The sequence below is a fragment of the Urocitellus parryii genome, chromosome 10, assembly GCF_045843805.1.
Source record: "Urocitellus parryii isolate mUroPar1 chromosome 10, mUroPar1.hap1, whole genome shotgun sequence".
Lineage (NCBI taxonomy): Eukaryota > Metazoa > Chordata > Mammalia > Rodentia > Sciuridae > Urocitellus > Urocitellus parryii.
This window is the reverse complement of record NC_135540.1, coordinates 82834573-82850585: the sequence shown is the minus strand read 5'-3', so window position 1 is coordinate 82850585 and position 16013 is coordinate 82834573. Positions and strand designations below refer to the sequence as shown.

Below are 16013 nucleotides of genomic sequence, written 5' to 3'. Positions count from 1 at the left end.
TCTGAATGTTTTGCACCCTGGGGCTCAGTTTTGCCTTCTTTTCTTTTTAGGTGATGTCCTTTAGTCTGTGACTCTTTCTACATGGTAATAATACCCCAATCTATTTTCTTTAACTAAACACTAAACGGGCTCAAGCCGTGGATATCTGCTTTATCCTTAACTGCATGTCAAATGATTTACACATCATCAAGTTTAATGTGTCCAAAATGAAATTTTTATTATCTCTACTTCCCAGCTTCTTTAGGAAAAAAAAAAAATTCAATGCTGGGGATTGTACCCAGGGCAAGCCCATGTTAGGCGAGCACTCATTCACCAAGTTATATATCATTATATATGATATAATGATATATATCCTCAGTTCAACTTATTTCTTACTTACTCTTTGTATGTTAATGGTATTGCCATCTTTCCTGAATTTTTCTCTTCACTCTGACTCTTCCACTTTTTTTAGTTATACATGACAGTAGAATGTATATTTTGTTATTTTAAAAAAATGTTCTAATTAGTTATACACGACAGCAGATGTATTCCACTTTTATCTACCCTTCTGCTATTGTCATCAAAGCTAACATAATCTCTAACTGGAATTACTGCAATTTTCTTTTCCCTGATGCCTCCTCTACACACACACACACACCTTTTCCACTTCATTTTACTTTTCTACATGTCATCTTTTTGGAATATAATTCTCATCCTGACACACATTTTAAAGCTTTTTAATCGTCTTATTCATGGCTTACAGGGACCTACACAATTCTGTTCTTTTCCATTCTTTCCTACTTCATTTTGTACAGTGTCCTCCTTGCTCACTGTGCTTCAACCACACCAGCCCATTTATAGTCCCATCAATGTGTCATTACTCTTTATCTGGAGCGGATTCCAGCTTATCCTTTGCATAGCTGGCTCCTTCACTGACTGCCCATGGTAGACTTATGCCCCCATCCTCCCTACTTTGTCATTTCAAAGCACTGAATGAAATAAGAAAATGCAAGTGACTGAATTCTGAGCTGAAAATATCCACAGATGTAGAGTTTATTTTTACTCCTTCATATTTCTTGTAACTTCTTTTATTATATTCTGAATATAGTTAAACTCACAGTAGTCAGTGCTTCATTTTAATACATATTGATTCAGTCAGTGCTAGGGTAGAGATGAATACATTTGCAGTTCAGTGGAGTAGATATTACAATTAAGGCTTATACTAGGTAGTATATTAGTAGTAGTATAATACTAGTAGTATAATACTAGTAGATATTACAATTAAGGCTTATATCAGGCACACCAAATACAAAATGGTATTTTTTTAAGGGGTGGCTCTGAAGGGCTATGATTTGGGCTGGGTCTTGAAACATAGCCACCTTCATGAGGCAGTGGTAGAATATTCATATTAAAGTGCAGTGGGAACGAGATGTTAAGATAGGAGAGTATTACAGGTTACAGGTTATTTCACAAGTATATTATATTCCTAAGAGGGTGGATAGCCATTTGGTTCCTGAGTTTGAGTAGGCTGTAATAAAGAATAACATGGGAAACACAGGGTGTGAGACTATAGATTTGGCAAAACAGAACCTAAATAGAGAACCCTGCATTATGCTAAGGGTTCCACTTCAAACAGCCACTGGAAGATTTTAAGCAAAGAGCCATGGGATTAGTTTTTCAGAAAAAAAATTTATTATGGTGACAAGGTAAAGGAGCCATTTGGGGACTATGAAAATCATGGCAAAGAAGCAAGTTTAGAGGCTTAGTTTCTAGATAAGAAATAATGAGTGAATAGACAAGTGGAAGAGGGAGGAAAGGGAAATTCAGGAGATTTAAAAACCACAGGCACACACTGGTAGGAAGAGGAGAGATGATTTTCAGATTTCTTCTGGTCTGAGGAACCTATGTACATGGAAGTGCCGTCCACTAAAGGGAACTGCTGGTGAAGAATACCTTAACAAAAAAGATGGTCCCTTTTGAAATGTTTGAGTTTGAGGGTAATGGTAGGATACATATTCTGATAGGTATTCATGGTACTTACTAGAGATCTGCATCTATAACTCATGAGTAAGATCTGGGTTAGAAAAATACAACTCAGCCAAAAGCTATTAGTATATTTTGTAGTCAACATACAAGTAGTTAAAACGCCAGAGAGAAGCCACAGAGGGAGAAACACATCCAAGGATTGAACTCTAGGGAAGACACATATTTTAAGCAGATGTTAGTGAAAGACAAGGCTTACACAGTTGTAGGAAGATGATAGTGCTGACTTTAAAAAAGGAGAAGATAACCCAGAGGTACCATATGCCAGAGATCACCATGTTAATGATGAGGAAGTAATGGTCCCTCCTCCATCACAAGCTAACCCATTCTTGTGATGACAGACTGTACTCCCAACCCCATCTAATTGTTTTGAAAATATTTGGTCCTGAAGGGAAGGGATGAGTATGTATGACTAAATCAAATTGACTGCTATCTCTGGTAAAATCAATTCAGTATACCAATGTATTGGGAAGGTAGTATATTTTCATGTATACTAATAAACTATATTTCTTTTCTAAATACAATATAGATTTTAAAGCTCTATATTTAGTGAAATTTAATTGCCTATCACTGATAGTTTACAGTTGTTTTAAAGATAGCCTTTAATGGAATGTCTAGTACAATGGATACTGTAATTAAAGGAAGAGCATTTTTTATACATTTTGGTCCTTAGCTTTGATTAGGCTATGAAGGAAGGATGCACTTAAGTTAACTCAGAAAATACTGATTTAAACCAGGTGTAGTAGTGCACACCTGTAATCTCAGTGACTTGGGAGTCTGAGACAGGAGGAATGCAAGTTCAAGGCCAGCCTGGCTAATTTAGTGAGACCCTGTCTCAAAAAGGGTTGGGGATATAGCCCAGTGGTAGAGTATCCCTAGGTTCAATCCTCAGTATGGCAAAAAACAAAATTGATATGTAAAAGTCAAAATGCTGATTTGAAAAAAATTAGTGAAACATATAACTAAACAGACAAGGTATCCATGCCTATAGAAATGTATTGATTTCTATGAGAAAACAAAAAAGTTGAAATATAAACTCAGTGTTGTTTGGTAACTAATCTTACATCAGTGGTGGTGAGAAAAAACTTTTTTGCTTTTTTATCTTCAGGGTCTTAGTCTGGGTGCTATAAGTAAAATCAGTGAGGGTCTGTGACATAGAGACCAGAGACAAGTATGTATAACTGCAATAAGGACCTAACCATGTAGCTGAGGACAGTGACAAAGACTTGACAACATTATTTTTTCCTCTGAGGTAATTGGTATGAGGGATTATATGCTTCATGAAAATGGAGTTTGAAATGTACAGGAAGGCTATAATATTTTTTATTTGAACCTGCAGGTTCTCCTGAAAAGAAAGGTGAATATCCATCCATGAATCAAGAAAATAGCACCAGAAACCCTATCAAGAATGGAAAAGCAAGTCCAGTATCTAAAGATCAGCGGGTTGGAAAGAAAACCTCAGAGAATTTATCAGTACGGGGTCATGTACAAAAGGGGAATGATGACTCTGAAAGTGATTTTGAGTCAGATCCCCCTTCTCCTAAGAGTAGTGAAGAGGAAGAGCAAGACGATGAAGAAGTTCCTGGAGAACAAGGAGAGTGTAATGATGATGATACTGAACCAGAAAATCTGGGTCACAGGCCTCTCCTCATGGACTCTGAAGATGAGGAAGAAGAAGAGAAACACAGCTCTGATTCTGAGTATGAGCAGGCCAAAGCAAAGTATGGCAGCGTGAGCCCTGTCTACAGAGACAAATCTGGCAGTGGACCAACCCAAGATCCTAATGCAGCACTCCTCACCCTAACCCATGTATGCTCTGATGTTGGGAGGCAGACTCCCAAACAGGAATTTGATGTATTTGGTGCTGTTCCCTTCTTCGCAGTGCGTGCTCAACAGCCCCAGCAAGGACAGAATGAAAAGAACCTTTCTCGACAGATGTTTCCTACTGTGGGACTAGAGCAAGAGGAATTTGATGTCTTCACTAAAGCACCCTTCAGCAAGAAGGTGAATGTCCAGGACTGCCCTGTAGTGGGGTCTGAGGCACATGCTCTTCCTGGTTGTCCCAAAAGTGTAGATATATTTGGCTCCACTCCTTTTCAGCCTTTTCCTACATCAACAGGTAAAAGCGAAAGTAAGGAGGACCTTTTTGGGCTTGTGCCCTTTGAGGAGATAACCGGAAGTCAGCAGCAAAAAGTCAAACAGCGCAGCTTACAGAAATTGTCCTCTCGCCAGAGGCGCACAAAGCAGGATATGTCCAAAAGTAACGGGAAGCGGCATCACGGCACACCAACTAGCGTGAAGAAGACGTTGAAGCCTACCTACCGCACTCCAGAGAGGGCTCGCAGGCACAAGAAAGTGGGCCGTAGAGACTCTCAAAGCAGCAATGAATTTTTAACCATCTCAGACTCCAAAGAGAACATCAGTGTTGCACTGACTGATGGGAAAGACAGAGGGAGTGTCATACAACCAGAGGAGAGTCTGTTGGATCCCTTTGGTGCCAAGCCCTTCCATCCTCCAGACCTATCATGGCACCAGCCACATCAGGGCCTGAGTGACATCCGTGCTGATCACAATACTGTCCTGCCTGGGCGGCCAAGACAGAATTCACTACATGGGTCATTCCATAGTGCAGATGCGTTGAAAATGGATGACTTTGGTGCAGTGCCCTTTACAGAACTTGTGGTGCAAAGCATCCCGCCACATCAGTCCCAACAGTCCCAACCAGTTGAATTAGACCCATTTGGTGCTGCTCCATTTCCTTCTAAACAGTAGATACTTCAGATGGATTCTTGGCATTTATTCCTGTTTCAAAAAAGTATGAATAGTTTTATGAATTTGAAGAAAATTTATTTGTATAGCTCTTTATATCATTCATTCTTACAGGTCAGTGAGGATAGGTGATTTTTAAATAAACCAAATAGAAAAAGGAAGTATCTCTACAGGGTAGTAACTTGATGCCTCTTCAAAGCAGAAAAGGGAGCTAAATTGAAAGCTGCACCCAAGCGTTTCTGCTACTGACATCACAGTATGGAAATGCAAAGTGTGGTACTTCCATTGAAAGCACATGGCACCTTGCCATTCCAGGTGTGTAGACACTGAGAAGGGACAGTAAAGCTGTATCATTATTTTTGACATCACAGTGTCACTTATGTGCATATCCCAGGCTCATTCCAGATCCAGCATTTAAAACTAGGCTCCTTTGTACATACATTGATTGTGTTTATGAATTTTATGGTCTCTTCTAGTTTTCACACAGAAAATAAACAAGCAATCTAGCTCTCCTTAAGAATTAGGAGGATCTTATCTGGAGAGTGTAGAGACTTTAGTTCATACACGCTTCTCTACAAAGCAGAGCCAGAAGAAACTGACTATTGTGCCTAAAACTCTGTTTATTTTAAAAAATAAGTGCCATTAATATGGGATATCTTATGATAATTATGTGAAATAATGTATGTTAATTAGTTCAATTTAGCTCTTCTACAATGTATACAAATTTTGAAACATGTACATGATAAATGTATATAATTTTTATTTGTCAGTTAAATTTTAGAAATATGGAGTATCTAATTGAAACCTAGAGCAAAACTGTAAAGAGACATATCTGGCATTTGAAAAATGTAGAAGACATGAATGTTATGTAAGAACAAAAAAACATTGAATACTTTATAAACACTATTGTTTTCAAATGGCTTCTTGCCAAAAACTTTTTATCATGTCTCTAAGGAAGCAGATAATTGAAAAACAAACAAAAAATAAAAAAAACTGGGAGTGAGGACAAGGGTTATATAGAAATTTTATTTCAGGAAAAACAAATGTGGCTGAACCCCTGAATTTTTAAGATGTTTACAATGTAAAATCATGTTGTATTTCATAATGTACTTTGTTAAATTACCACCTTCATCAATATTCCCCAAGTCATGAGCAACAGTTATTTTACTTAGGTTAAGACAGTGGAGTAATTTTAATAAAGTGCACAGAACAATGACACCCTCAAAGCCTTATAGGCAGGACTTGTGCATCCTGCTACGAGTACCTCTGCACTAACACACCAGATCTTAATATGGATATAAGGTATTAGATGATGAGGGACTAGCATCTTAATTCTGCTAGCTGATTGTCTCTCTCGTGAAAAGAACCCAGCTACCAAATTGCCTTTTTTCTACACCATAAATCCTAATTAGAAACTTGAGATTTTGTAGAAATCATGTTTAATGATAATAATGACATATGAATTAATGTGAATATCTATCTAAGCTTTAAGTTATAATTAACTCTTCCCTCTCAGATTAACATTTGTAAGTTTCTAGAACAATTATGAAAAGGAATGGAAATTCATCAGCTAGCACTTTCTTTGGTTGCTCTTTGCATCCAATTAAAGTGTATTTTATGAGTAATTTTATGAGTAATCTTAAAAGACTATCTTAATTATAGTGCCCCACTAGGGTAAATTATTTGCCTGTTTTCACAGTTCTGAACTTGGAATGAAGCAAAGCATATGTAACTAATCCACATTTTTTATTGCTTTCTACATGCTAAATTGTATAGAAATTGATGAATGTGGAAGCAATATGTGAATCACAATGTAGCAGAGGCAGACCAGGCATTACATTACTATTTACAGTTGTGCTTCTAGAGCTGGACTGCACCAATTACTTATCCTTGTGCCAAAGGCAAATATTATGTTTGCACCTTTTTTTCTGATTCTCAGGTTGATTAATACTGCTAATGCATATGTGCAAGTAGATGTTCTTTTAAACTACAAAATAGATTCAAGTGATACTTTCTTTTAAAAGTGAAGAGTAAATTCATGAGCTACAGTTGGTTTGTATCAAGAGTTTTTTAAAAAAAGGAAATCTGTTGGATAATGTGTTCACAATATGTTCTTTGACTATTTAGTCTTCCATCTCTTGGTCTTCATTAGCTCATCTTTTAGAAGGGTAGTAAACTAATATGGTCTCCTTTAGATGTAAACATAAAATACGTAGTTTTATTTTGCTCTTCAGTACACTGAATAACGTAAATGATTCAGACACTGATGAGACCCTGTGGCTTATAATGTTGGACAGATTTCCAAGGAAACAATTCTGCCCTGGCTGAAAATATTTACATTCTTGTATTATAGCATAGTTTGGTGACTTTCCTCTTGTGAGATGGTAGGTAGGAGGAAAAAATTAGGATTCGATTGGGGAATCCAATGGAATAAAAATGGGAAAATTCCTTTGTGTTGAAGTAAGAGGCATTTTTCCAAGGAGCAGAGATTCATACTTTCCATTTTCATTGATCATCTTCCCCACCATAATCAACTGATGCCTAGGTTAATTCCCTGATAAGAATTAAATTCCCAAGGCACATGGTAGCATTTAACATAGTACCTGGCACACAGCACTCAGTAAAAGTTTGGTTCTGTTATGGGGTGGTCAAGTTCTGATTTAAGGAAGTTAAAAGAAAAGTATAATCCTATTACTATTTGGGTGTGCCTTGTGCTTCTAAGGATGCAAAGTAGTTATAACTCTAAACCTGCTATACTTGAACATCACACTAAGGGAAGTAACACAAGAAGCTAGCAAAATTCAGAGGCCAAAGTTGTTTCCTAACAGCTTTAACAGTGCTTGTTGATTCTGAATCATCTTTTTAAAAGTGGACCATCTGCCTAACTATTTTAATATCACTTCAATAAAATGTTAGTATTAAAAAGATCAGTTTTATGACATTGAAGAATGTATCTGCTAAAACAGAAAAACTGGTATATATATATATAAATATGTATATTTATACATAAATATACATATATATTTATATATAAAATAGGTGAAGGAAGGGAAGTTGCAGGCTAAATGAAATGTAACTGATTAGAATATTTATTCAGAAGTGGTAACACTCATTTGCCATCCTTGGGTATGTGTATTTGGGCATAGTTATAACATTATCTAGATTTGCAGATACATGCACCTTTCAGTCCTACCCTGTTTACTGTGTAACAATGATAGGCTATTTTCTTTTTGCTGGTGGAACATACTAAGTTGGAATCCACTCTTCTTTGTTGGTGTTCATCAGAACAGTTTCTTACTACTCAGCTCTTCTGCTGAGTTTAAGTTCTGGTACTTCACATAAGCACTGTCAGAAGGTACAAGTGTATTTAATCACTAGTTCTGAGGAGTTTGGGTACATTTGTTTATATATAGAATGTGCAGTGAATTTTTCATTTTTTTCTTTTTAGCGAAACTACTACTCATTTTAGGTCCAATAATTGAATAGACAGTCTACTGTGAGGATGAGATGACATATCTACTGTGAGAATAACAATAATTATTTGAGAACTTTTATACTCAGTGGTGTTTTATATATTAAGATATAATTATATACACATGCATGAACATCACATCTCTCTACTGTGGAGTTAATGTGAATTTTTAAAAAATGGAATTGCAACCACAATCATAGCTAAAAGAACATTCACTCCTAGTGAAGGTTTACAAAAGCCACTAAAAGAATAAAATAAGTAAAAATGCAAAGGGTCACTTGGGGTTTTGTTTTATTTTAAAATTTATAGTGCTACTTTTGAAAGAGAATTGTTTTTATTACTATGCTCTTTTGTGATCAAGAAGTCATCTAATAGCAGTATAGAAGCTACTTTTTTTAATTGCTGGCAAACAGCTTTAAGTGCACTTTCTTTGATTACACTTCCATTTTTTGTTAAACTTGAATTTTCTGAAGCCTTTTATGTACCACTAAGCAAATAACTTTAACCTTTAAAAAACGGATTACATCATTATTGTATTTCTAATAGTTGTAAAACATACTTGCTAAAATAACTTCAGTCCTCAAATGTAGCTGGGAAACTTGTGAGACAGGATTGGTTATCCCTCCTCCCATATCTAATTAAGCACTAACTAACTTTATGACTTTATTGCCTTTATATTGCTTATTCTTGTATTCTGTCCCTGATATACTTTGTTTTGTTTGAAATTTGAAGTTATTTTCTTACTGTATTTATCATACCTCTTTTAATAATCTTCTTTCTTTAAATGCAATAAATTAAAAATGGATTACCTATTCTTTATAATCAGTGACTTTGGAGTTTTTCATTATTGTCTTATTAAAATATTGGATATAAACTTCTATTGAGTTATTTCATTTACACCATGGACCTTTAAACATCTATTGTGTACCAGCAAAATAATATAAAAATAAGACTGTTTTTAAGGAGCCTTTAGGATTTAAGTAAGAAAATACATTTGACCTAAATTTTTTACAATAAAAAGAATATAGCACCATTATTTTAATCACTTACTGACACTTATACTGATGATGATACGGCAGAAACATGAGACCTTGAAAATACCTTTAGGATAACTTGTTTGGCATAGTTTTTACATTATTTCTACTTTTAAAAAAACTATTAAAAGTCTGCTAACATATATAATTGTTAAAAGTCTTTTGAATATTTTGGTCTTTGACTATGTCAGAAAAGCAGTTTTGGAACATTAATGAGGAAAACATGGGGTTGATGAACTAAAGCTTGGTGTCAAGGCTGGGGTATTATAATATAATATCCCCCAAATTGGAGTCTAGATTGGTGGCTTATGACAAGTTTCTCAACCAAAAACAAGATTCATCTTACTTTGTACTTTTTTTTTTTTTGAAGTAGTAACATTCATTTCAAGTTATGTGGGGAAAAAATGGGCTTTTGTATCTTCTTAATAATGCAAAACACCATAGTATAACAAATGAAGAGAAACTTATATTAAAAAGTTTGTATGTATCACTGTTCAAATTGTTATAGTTAACCCCTTATGGTGCAACTTGAACTGTTTGGTTTGAATAATTCCTTTTTCAGGAAGCCGAGCTTAAGCTTCATATGTAGTTAATATTCTCATATTAAAAGTTTGAACTCTTGAAATTGTATTTGTTACATGTTAAAAACATGGCTGGCACAACTGAGAGCACATGCATGCTAGGTAGTGTTTAATCCTACATTTGTAGAGCAAGATGAAGGCTTTTGTGGCTGTTCGTTTCAGGCATGTGAGTATACAAAGATTCACTTTTCATAAGTGGGCCATACTATTTCTATCTCCCTTCAAAAAGTGTTCTTTTAAGGTAGTTTCAATTCTTGATCATTACCTTACTACTGTACAGAAGTATGGTATCAAATTTCAGGGGAGCTCAGTACTCAAGAACATCTATACCTCTCTTCAGTATAAACATGATTATTGTGATAATGCAGATAAAAGATACTTCTGCCTCTCTTCTAATAGCTGAGCTGATTCTTTACACACTTCTTTGGCAGGAATGGAATTAACTAAGAATGATGATTTGGGGTGGATAGGGACGTATTCAGCAACTGGCAGGAATGTAGAAATGCAAGCTTTGCCCCTTGACGGTTAGTACAGGGCAAAGTATATCTCTAGTAGGTACCTGCCAAATGGAGAGCTGTACAGCTTTATGCCAGTCAATCACAATCTTCAAATCGTACACTCTGTCCAGGTGGGATGCCATGTGATGTGACAAGATATTCCCTGATTCTTCATTCCTGATTCTAAAATATGATTTTTAAAGCTGTTATGTATTAAAAAGAATGACAAGCAGCACTTAATATATTTAGTAAACCCAGTTTATTTACATAATACATATTTTACCATGCAGCTTACGAAATTGCACTCAGAGTAATAAACAAAAATAAACCGGCACTATCTTGCTATTTGAAAATGGCTTTATAGAGAAAGATAACTTTCTTAAATGAGTTAACTAAACTATAAAAATTGCTATGGTAACTTAAAAAAAAAAGCTAAAAATAATTTTAAAATATACTTGTAAAGTCTAGATAAAGAGCTTTTATAATTTACACATAGGTAAAAATTAAAAGTAGTCTTTTTTAGTATTGTAGCTGGAAATTATACTTTTAATTAACTAATAACAAAAAATAACATATATACATTATTACAAGGCTCAGATTTCTAGGCAACTTTTAAATATTCTTTAATGTTAACAGTGTCTTAAAACATTTTACCAGTAGTACTGTGCACATAGTAGGTGGTCAGTAAATGCTGACATACATAAGTATTTATAGTTGACAGCAACCCACATTCATGTGAATATTCCTTTACAATAAATACATCATAGTAAAGATAAAAATCAGAGGATAGCTTTCTTACAATATTTAACACTTTCAGAAAACACTTAAGTATTAATAAGGAATAATTCTTCCTATAGACCTGTATGCCCTTTAAATTCAAAGAAATAATCATTTAAAAACAAGATATGCTCTTTTTTAATGTATTAATTTGGGTGGCAAGTATTACATACTTCATACACTATGTTAGATGGGAACTATTTTAAAAATTAAACTTAAAAGGCTATTTTTTAGAATATTATTGGAAAAAAATGATTCCACACCTAAAATAACTGGACTTTCCCCTCGTTTTTAACTTGATGATAACTACACTTAGGGTACTTCATTTGGATGAAATGTCAATTTAGAAGCAGTAGTATTATGTAAGCCAATAAAGGATGTTTTAGGGGAAATATGTCCTATTTACACCAAAATCTCCTATTACTTAGTATATAAATCACACTGTGGTCTATGAGATACTATAGCCATTTTCAAAATAGCATTCCACCATAATAATGAGTATGATATAGCATGCCCTTACTGGGCCCACTAGAAGAAAATTCTCCTTGCTGAAATACCAACATGGAAAATGTATATTCCAAACTCACTACACTGGAAAGGAACAACATTTTACAGATGGATAAACTGAGGCACATTAAAGTAACTTTTCTAATACTGAATGTACAAAAGGCATATTGGGAATAAGATTCAACATCAATGAACATTTTTTTAGATATCCAGTCAGTTCTATCTTGAAAACATAGCAAAAACAGTTTGTCAACTCATTAAGAAATGTTGGTAATAATTTATAGTCTAACAACAATTTTTTATGAATGTCTGCTTTAAGAGATTTAATTTATGCATATGAAATGATCAATGAACGAATGGCAACGACTGTATCAGTAAAACTATTTTTTAAAGTATAAACTGATAAATTTAATGCTTCAAGTCCAAATTGTATTCATTTTTAATTTTTTTGGTATTGGGGATTGAACCCAGGGGCACTCTACCAGTGAGCTATATCTATATCCCCTGTTCTTTTTATTTTGATACAGGGGTCTCACTAAGTTGCTTAGGACCTTGCTAAATTGCTTAGGTTGGTCTCAAACTTGTGATCCACCTGTGTCAGCCTCTCTCTCGAGTTGTTGGGATTACAGACATGCACTGCTGCATCCAGCTTCTAGTCCAAATTTTAGATGGTGAATATAAACATTTTATCAATGCAATGTTAACTTACACATAAGCTGAAGACTAACGCACAGTCCTCATCAAGTGGGGCATCAGCATGACTTTATTCTAAGGCTTAAGGTTCAGTTCAGGGTCAAATCAGGGCCATGTAAATCTTATGGCCTTGAAAGTAGCACCCATATAGCTGGAAGTCCTCATCATCAAATTTCTTTTAGAATTTTGGGATCAAAATCTTCTATAATCCACTCGCAAGAATTCAATTATGATATGGAATTAAATAAACTCTGGAATTAAAAGGCTTGAGTAATGATTTGATTATTAGATCATGGCATTTGTTGCTTAATCATGTCCTTAGTTTCTAATGTGATTCTTCTCTGATAAAAAGTAACATTGCATGTTCATTTCCTCTTCTTAATACCTCCCCTAAAGAAGAATTCTTGTTCTGATGAACTGAAAATTCCTAATGTTTCTAAGGAGAGAACCTGTGGCTAAAGGAAATAATATTTTAAGTGCCAGATTTTCACAAACCATGTATTTAAAGGCTATGATTACTCAAAATCACTATCTTAGCTTGTATTAAACATAGGCTGTAACAAACCTCACCTTGATTAGGCACTTAAATTTGATGATTTAACGAAAATATCTTCTATTAAAGTAATCACACAGGATGACTCCATTTCAAATGGAGATGAGCCCTTCCTAAGGAAATTAAGCTGGTGTCAAGTAAACTGAATCCTATTTCTACAATAGTTTCACATTCATTGTTACCATTCAGATTATTTGTTATGATCGCCAACTAATTCTCATTTTCTATATAAGCAGCAAATTAGTAGTTTTAAGGGTCTACAAAGCAGTTATTACTACAGATCCCTAGGTATATTTTTCCATTTTTATAAAGCATTACCCATGATACCTTAAACAAGAAGAAAAAGATGAAAGGGAACCTTAGAAATAGTGGGGTATACAAGTCCCCATTTTATATTGCTTAACAACTGAATTCACCAGGTGGCCATACCTGAATTCTTCACAAATGTGAAACATAGTCAGGACAAGGCTTGCTATGTCTGTACTGCATGACATATACTGTTGACTGATGCCACCAATATAACATCACTACTGCAAGGATATGCCATATTTGGTGGCTAGATCCGAGGTAGTTTAGTTGTCCTAGAAGGAAGGCAGAAAGAAATTAATACTGATTGTACTATTTTGATATTAAAAGAAAATAAGTTTCTGGGGCTGGGTTGTGGCTCAGTGGTAGAGTGCTTGCCTAGCATGTGTGAGGCACTGGGTTTGATTCTCAGTACCACATAAAAATAAATAACTGACAACTAAAAAAATATTAAAAAAAAAAAGAATTTTCTAATCTTCAGGCTTGGAAATATGGCTTAGCAGCAGAACATTTTTGTTAGCCTCAGTGCCTGGAGATCCAAGTTTTTTTTTTTTTTTTTTTTAAGGATGAACACATATTTGGGTCTAATTTTAAGGTTTTATCAAGAACACAAGTAATTTTTAGAAATGATATTCACAATGTATTTTTAAAAATCTAACTTGTAATTTTCAGGAATTTGACCTTTTGCCTCCCATGTCTCAATTCCTATCTGGTGTAATGGGGAAAAAAAAAAAAACTGAAGAAATGAGGGTTACAAATCAGCGAGTAATTTAGGTATGAATCTGTAAGTAGGAAATGCACTGTTGTGTTTAGATATGAACCTGCTAGGAAATGCACTGTTGTGTTTAGATATGAACCTGCTAGGAAATGCACTGTTGTGTTTAGATATGAACCTGCTAGAAGCACCTCTTTATTTTATGCATGTATTCAAGGAGAAACCTCAGTCCCGAATCTTAATACTCTAATGGAATAATGTGCAAAATTCTGTGGTAGTAATGGGTTAATTAACTAAGGTTGATTAGTTCACATACAATTTCAAAAACAATTTAATTTCTCTTTATGGCTAAATATTAAATTCCATGGAGATTAATAATTAAAATGTGGAAAGCAGAAGAAGAAAACAGAAGAACAGCTATAAAAACAAGTGTAAACTTTCTCTTAATGAGTCTACGGTCCTGTAATGTAACTATTCTCCAACCTCTTCTTATTTTTGTCTTACCAAGAATAACAATTAGTGCAGAACATTAATATTAAAGTGTAAGTCAACCGGATTCTTTCTATATAGGTTCTTGGCTTTTCTTTTCTTTCTTTTTTTTGGGGGGGTGGGGTAGGGCACCAACTTCTTGACTCCTAAAGAAGCTTCTTTTAAAACAGACTCAGTTTTAAAAACCAAATTCAGTCCAAGCAACTTAGTGAGAACCTGACTCAAAATAAAAAGTAAAAATGGCTGGGGATGTGACTCAATGGTAAAGTACCCCTGGGTTCAATCCCCAGTACCAAAGAAAGAAAGAAAGAAACAAACAAACAAAAAGCAAATACAGGGAATTTGAAAAGAAAACTGGTTATCTTGTAATAGTAAACAACAGTACAAGGGATCTATTCAATTCCATTCATGACACCTTGGACATCCTTGGGTCCATCAAATACCACTGTGGTGTTTATGTATTTAAAAAATTTAATGTGAGCTGAATTTAAATTTTTAGGCTTAATTTTTTTTTTAATATCCCATTATTCACCAGCTACACTTCCTCACAGTTCTCTCATACATGAAAGAAGGTACTTATCCCTGAGACTATCACTTTCACCTGTAAAGCCTATAGTGTTTATGGTCTCCATATCTCTACTGCTTTCATGTACCTGCACTAAACTACACATTCAACTTCAAGGGGCACATTTTATATCAAGCTCATTTTGGATAAAAGTTAAGTTACAGAACATTTGATCTTTTGTAGGTTTTCTATATTAGACAATTCTAAAACCTGGACATTGATATTTTAAGGTCTAAAAACACTATAGCCACAATCACATACTGTAAAAAAATTTATAGCTCGATCTTCTACTTGTCTGTGATCAGGAACAGAATTTTTAAAAGAATCATTAACAAAGTTATTAAAAAAATGTATTTTACCAGAATCTGTTTTCTGAGGAAAATTCTGGCCCTGCTTGGAAGATAGTTGATCTTCAATTCAGGAGCATATCCTAGTAATGTTCCCACAGCCTGATGTGTACACACTCAGGCTCTTAGTATTCCCATTCCTATTCAAACCTCAGGGTGAAAAATCAAGTACAGAGGAATGCCTGAGAATCTGTGGTGGATTCATTCTCTATTCCAGGGTTTTTCATATTTTCTCCTTCCCGTCTTTAATTCACTGTGGAAGAGATTCCTAACCTAGGAAGAAGGAGCATTGAGTTTGCAGTTTGGATTTAAACAAATCCTTGTCTTCTGTCTTCCAAATTAAAAAAGAAAAATAAAACACTGTTTTATGTACTATATAAAAGTTGTTCTTGAGTCAAGCTAAGGCTTACCTGGATTTGCATCATTTTGCCTTTCATTAAACTACATATCTCACTTTGAAGACCAAGTTGAGTGATATCATTATACTAATTGCTAGCATTTATTGAGGGCTTACGACATGTTAGGAACTGTGCTGTTTTATGTTCATTTTCTCATCTAATCCTGACAATAACCCCAAATAAGTATTATCCCTGTGTTTCATATAAAGAAACTAGAGCTGTAAAAGTTTAAGTTATTTAGCTCATGCAGCTGATATAGTATTTCCAGGCAATCTGACTCCAGAGATA

At 34.6% G+C, this 16013-nt stretch overlaps 2 protein-coding genes across 7 annotated transcripts in view; one reads left to right on the top strand and one right to left on the bottom strand.

Annotated features, from left to right (window-relative positions):
• The window catches only part of Bmp2k (BMP2 inducible kinase), a 133776-nt gene extending 124676 nt beyond the window's left edge, over window positions 1-9100 (top strand). Inside the window, exon 16 of the mRNA XM_026403142.2 lies at window positions 3362-9100. Within this exon, the coding sequence (XP_026258927.1) occupies window positions 3362-4794 (1433 nt within the window). The 3' untranslated portion in view covers window positions 4795-9100. The remainder of the gene's footprint in view (window positions 1-3361) is intronic.
• The window catches only part of Paqr3 (progestin and adipoQ receptor family member 3), a 36462-nt gene that overhangs the window by 2932 nt on the left and 17517 nt on the right, over window positions 1-16013 (bottom strand). For 3 of the 6 annotated variants that reach the window (XM_026403143.2, XM_026403149.2, XM_026403148.2), the window contains one exon: window positions 10612-13486. In XM_026403143.2, the coding sequence (XP_026258928.1) occupies window positions 13344-13486 (143 nt within the window). In that variant the 3' untranslated portion in view covers window positions 10612-13343. Of the gene's footprint in view, window positions 1-10611; window positions 13487-14542; window positions 15601-16013 lie in introns of those variants that run through there. The other 3 variants (XM_026403144.2, XM_026403146.2, XM_026403147.2) reach the window with 3 other exon arrangements.